Genomic DNA, 5,331 nt, shown 5'->3' with positions numbered 1-5,331 from the left:
GCCTCCCTTGTGTTTGGACGAATCAATAATAATAACGAGTAAAGTAGACAAAATGTCAAAATCACGATCCTTAGATTTTAAAGCTCACAAGGCCAATCGGTTGAATACAAATTTCTCCTACCTTCAATTTCGTTGTATATGGAGGGAATCACGTGAGAAACTCGTCTTACAAAGAACCCTCTATAAAGATGGACGACTATGTGTGTGTTTGGATTACCGTTTGCAAACGGAGGTTTGTATAAAATTGATTTTGTAAAAGTGATTTTGATAAGAAGTGAGTTAGTATTAACGTGGTTTATGTTTGGTAATTTTTATTCAAAATGGATTATAGTAAACTAAATATTGTTTGGATTACATTATTCAAATCACTTTTAGATAGAAATTATAAAAAAGGACATGAGTTTAAATAATTATTTTATGTTATCTTATAATTTTATTTTAAATATTTAAAAATTTAATATTTTTTAGTATTCTCAGTATTCTTTAGTACTCTATAGAATTAATAGAATCATAATACAAAGTAAAAAAAATATTCTATACAAAAAGATAACAATAACAGTAAAGAACTCATAAAAAACAGAAGTTTTATAAAAATAATATGCATAAGAAAGTATTAAAAAGATATATTAAAAAAAGAAATATAAATATGAATAATAAAGGGTAAATTGGTACATAGAACATAAAGTTTAATCCAACGAGCTCAAAGCTTTTCTCTTCTCCAACGTAAATCCAAACACACCCTATATATCACGAAACCCTCTGTAGTCTGTACTGTGTCGTAGTATCCTCTGTGCGATTCTATTGCGTAAAACGATCCAAGTAGTTAAGGAGAATTAGTACAGGTAACAAAAGATGACAACACATTCTGAAAGGACCTGAATTTGAATCTTTTCTATGACTGCTTGTGGAGGTTTTTTTGGTAGGTAATCTGAAAAAAGAAAAAAAAAATCCAAGCATAGGAAGTAAATATCATTGAAGCTCAAGACGATAAAATGGTTGACTTGATATAATGATATTGATAAACTTTAAAAATCGTAATTTTAGATAGTTAACCCGATCTAACAATTTAGTTCAAGACGACCAGTAATGTTCTTATCATCATTCAATTAGGCAACAGAAAATAAATTTAAAACTTTAAGATTTTCCATATTTCAATAAACAATAGCTCCCAATGAGCACCAGCGAAAAATCATGTGCTGACTTATTTGAACAAATTACAGTCTTTTTTTGTGGGGGTTGGGGGGGTCTTTTTCCTCTACTTTACTGTACAATTATCGTTCATTGTACCAGAATGAATATCAAGAAGTCCTGAAGCTCTAGAACTTATTATTGAGCACCAATCTACAGAAATAAATAGGTTCTAAGAGGCCAGCCTTACCTATAAGAGACTTCCAAAAACAGGCAATATGCACCTCAAGTATCAACAAAAAGAAAACTCCAGCTAAACTCTTCAAAAACATCCGATTCTAACCAACTGTCTTCTGTCTTCTACGTGATATTTGGCATGTGGACAGCTTCAACACCTCTACTTCTTCCATGAACACAAGAAGAGGGTACCAATAAACAAACAGAAACTAGTCTCTCACATCCTTCCCCGTGTAGTTAGCTCCCCTTCTACGTGATAGGGCCTTCAGAACTGAGAAAACAGCAACCAAAGCAATTTGTAAATTCTCAGAGCTACTTGTCTTAATGCATATTTTCCCCATTCCGCGACTATTTAAATTAGCACTAACAGTTGCTCTCGTGCTTCTACTCAGCCTCAAGTCAGCTTGTAAACTTCCACTCAATACAGTCTCTTTGTTAAAGGAAAGGACAGTTGCCGTTAGACTTAAATTGTCATTTCTTACAGGATAATCTCCCCCTCGAATGGCAGCTTCAAAACTCCCACCATACGCCACCTGGCGAGAACCCTCCATTAAGCCTGCACTCATGACAAATTTTAATATATTCCCAACTAACAAAGTATCCTGAAGCTTTGCACCCACATAATACTTCTTTGCAAAGGACATCAAAGAAACACCACAGTCAGTAATATTGTGCTTTACGATTCTCAATTTTGTGTTGCTACGAACCGTACAGATCAGATCTTTGCCTGCCGACTGAACATCAAGACTCGCAGAATAAGTAGGACCTATGGGATCAACATAAGCAGCAGAACACTCAGACTGAATACCAAAGTCATGCTTATCCTTATTCATCTGTCCCACAATCATGGCATAAACATTCTTCTTTATTTCTGTGGTTGTCTCCAAGTTTATACCATCGAACCCCACATCATGATCCCATCCTTGTGGATCAAGAACAGGTCTCACAAGCCACTGGTCATCAGCAACAAAGCAACGATACCTATGTGTAGGGCAATCTGAGTCAAAACTTGGAGGAACAGCCATGTCTGGTAACAGAACAGGCTCTGTAGGAGCTTGCTGATCATCAGAATTATCACTATTCAAAAGTTGTTGCTCATTCAGGAGTAACTTCTCTTTACGCCTACGGTAGTCTTCTTTCAACTGTTTCTTTAAGTAAAGAGTCTCCCGGTAATCCATCTCATCCAGATAATCTTTTTTCTGGGACTTGGATAACTTTTCAAACTGTGACTTTGTCAATATCCGAATTGATGGAAGTGTATCATACTCATCTTCTTCTTCCATGTCTGAGAGTAATATTTCCTCAACTTCATCATCAATTCCACTTGGATCGGATACAGGACGTTGGTGCAAAAGAGTTGAAAGGAGATGGGGTAGTGAAGGAACTCGGGCACTACTTGCAGGTCCCAGTTCTACACTGTTCTGAAACTTCAGGATGGAATTGACATCACCCAAAACTTTGGTACAAATGCAAAATAACAAGAGCTGAGATCTCCAAACCAGTCCATTAGGTAGAACTCTTTCCCCCACAATATTTTTGGGGCAATGAGGATGGTTTTCAACCAAAAGTACTGGGTTTTCTAGCCTTGAATCGCACACTGCCTGATGTATATAGTGCTGCATTAAATTGGTACATTGAGAAGTATATGACTCATAATTAACAGCATACCCATTAGGTCCTTCAGGAATAGGTGAGGAAGAATGAGTCATGACTACGATGGTGTTAAACCAGATTTCTGTACCAAATACTTCAGTCATAAGCTTCAAAAGCGGCAAGTCACTATTGGCAGAATTCATCAAATCAAGTCGCTCAAAGTACAAAACAATGTCTGGAGGGGACTTTCTTATGAATCTCTTAATAGAAAGCATGATCCTCTTATTTCTCTTCACATTACTCGTAGAGGAAGGCAGGAAACCAGGGGTATCAATAAATGTTAGGTTAAGACCATTGACAGTTCCCACAACTTCTTGGATGCAATTGGTAGCAGGTCGGAAAGCATCAGTGGTGGTTTTTGCTTGACCAAATATAGAATTTATAGTAGCACTTTTACCAACTCCTGTTTTACCTACAACAAGTATTCTGCAAGAGAAATCCAATTGGGGTGTACCATTTTCCTCCTGTTGAATTGCTATTGCTCGGGCTCTACGACTACTAATGTTAACTCTTTTCAGATCTGGTTCCCCTGCACGAATTAAAGTTGCCAAGTGAATCCGGTAAAGGACCTTTGGGACCATGAGGTTTTCTTGTGATTGGCCAAGGCGCTGGAGTAGACGGAAGAACTTAATTTGGAGATGTTCAACCTTTGCCAAATTATCCTTCTGTCTTCCGTTGACATTATCTTCAGATTGAAAAACTTCTGTATCTGAAACTTGCGGCAAGGTAGAAATACGCTGATTGCTCTGACTATCATAAGAAAGGTCTGATGCAGAAGAAGTTGGTGATGCTACGGAGCTAGATGAGTGGCCTGTATCCAACAAAAAAAAGTATCAGTTCTATAACTAGGTTTGACATATTAGTTTTTGAGATGGAAGAGGAGGAGGAGGAGAAGGAATTCATGCATTGAAAACATTACCAAACTATTCTTAGCCATCGAATTTAGCATTGAATTTACCAAATATTAACTCATATAAGTATTAAAATTAAGAAAAATTAAATCAACATTATGCAATTCTGCAAAACACTAAGCAAAATTAATCACAATTTACTTGTTCACTGGACAGGGCATGCAAAAGGACTCTATTGTCCACGCATGGGCTTACCTAATTCAATGTTCTGTAAGTGCATATTCAGTAAAACCACACCAACATTAAAATCAGAGTAGTACCTTGTTCATTATCTTCTTCATCCCGATTCCCTTCATCATAGAAACTGCTTGTGACGGATATCGGTGTCGATGAGACCAATGATTTGGACAGTATCTGAGAGAAAACCCAATCTCTAAAGCCTTTCATCCTACTGCAATATATGAAAGGAAGAGTCCATAAAAACTATAATGGTATAAACTAAAAGGAAGGAGCAGAAAGATTAAAAGTAGAACCACAAAATACATTAGAGGCAGCAATCGAAAACATATATATATGGCATCCGATTTAAAAGCCAGTAGAAACAGTTATCTCCTTCTTAAAGGTATAATCCGCTCCTAGTTTTGAATTTTGGAAGGATTCAATAGACATGCATTCTTAGTAAGTGTGGCCGACCAATTAACATAAGTAAATTTCAACGATGTTATTGTTTTTTACATGCATCAAAATTAAATTCGTGATAAAAATGGATTGAACACAACAAAGCACAAGCCATGTTTGGTAAGTGCAAACTGAAATTCCAACATGATATAGAGAAATTGAGTCAATCAGTGAGCATGATCAGGTAGGCCTTTATTCTGACACATGAAGATTCTGAAATTGACATATGAAAAATCCGGTGCATAGAGTAAACAAATAACGACGTACAAACCAATAAGACAGTTTAGCAAAACGAAGAATAGCAAGTAGTAAAACAAAAAAAAAAAAAAAAAAAAAAGCTCACCTGAAATACCGGATTCTTGGACTCCTACACCACTTCGAAATTTGAGCATGAACAACAAGGAATATTGAAAATTGTAATTGGAAAAAAGAAAGCACAGCATACCACGCTTTAGGAAGCTCAAATCCCGAGAGGCACCTTTTTATGCCGTGAGGTCGAACCTACAAGTACGAATCATAACCATAGTGTCGCGATGGTGATAAATCAGCGAATAAAAACCCTAATTTGATTGTTGAAACGGAGAAGGAAGGGCGGCAACAAAACAAGAGGCGATGAAGGCGGAAAAGTGAAGAAAGTGAAAGGGAAGAGAGGGGAGGATGAGGACGAAGGTGAAACGGAAGAGTCAAAATTGTAAGAAGGAGGAAGGAGGAATGGTTGAATGGTGTAAGAACAAAAAATCGGAGAAGATGGGATAAGACAGAGAGAGATGACACCTAACCGCTT

The 5,331-nt window shown here is 36.7% G+C and overlaps 1 protein-coding gene across 3 annotated transcripts; it reads right to left on the bottom strand.

Moving 5' to 3' along the window:
- Window positions 1-704: 704 nt before the first annotated feature.
- LOC130968824 (translocase of chloroplast 90, chloroplastic) lies at window positions 705-5,331 on the bottom strand. 3 transcript variants are annotated; one of them, XR_009081749.1, is made up of 4 exons: window positions 4,891-5,331; window positions 4,190-4,320; window positions 1,379-3,829; window positions 705-928 (listed from the first exon to the last, which is right to left on the bottom strand). XR_009081749.1 is itself a non-coding variant. In XM_057894298.1 (4 exons), exons 3-4 carry the CDS (start codon window positions 4,314-4,316, stop codon window positions 1,575-1,577), a joined length of 2,382 nt encoding a protein of 793 aa, XP_057750281.1. In that variant the 5' UTR covers window positions 4,317-4,320; window positions 4,891-4,914; window positions 4,993-5,331; the 3' UTR covers window positions 1,107-1,574. The 3 variants fall into 3 exon arrangements, 2 of the variants coding, with proteins under 2 accessions (XP_057750281.1, XP_057750289.1); XM_057894298.1 differs by lacking the exon at window positions 705-928 and having other exon boundaries at window positions 1,107-3,829; window positions 4,891-4,914; window positions 4,993-5,331; XM_057894306.1 differs by lacking the exon at window positions 705-928 and having other exon boundaries at window positions 1,107-3,829; window positions 4,993-5,331.

This window comes from Arachis stenosperma, chromosome 1, assembly GCF_014773155.1.
Source record: "Arachis stenosperma cultivar V10309 chromosome 1, arast.V10309.gnm1.PFL2, whole genome shotgun sequence".
Lineage (NCBI taxonomy): Eukaryota > Viridiplantae > Streptophyta > Magnoliopsida > Fabales > Fabaceae > Arachis > Arachis stenosperma.
This window is presented reverse-complemented; position numbering and strand designations above follow the sequence as displayed.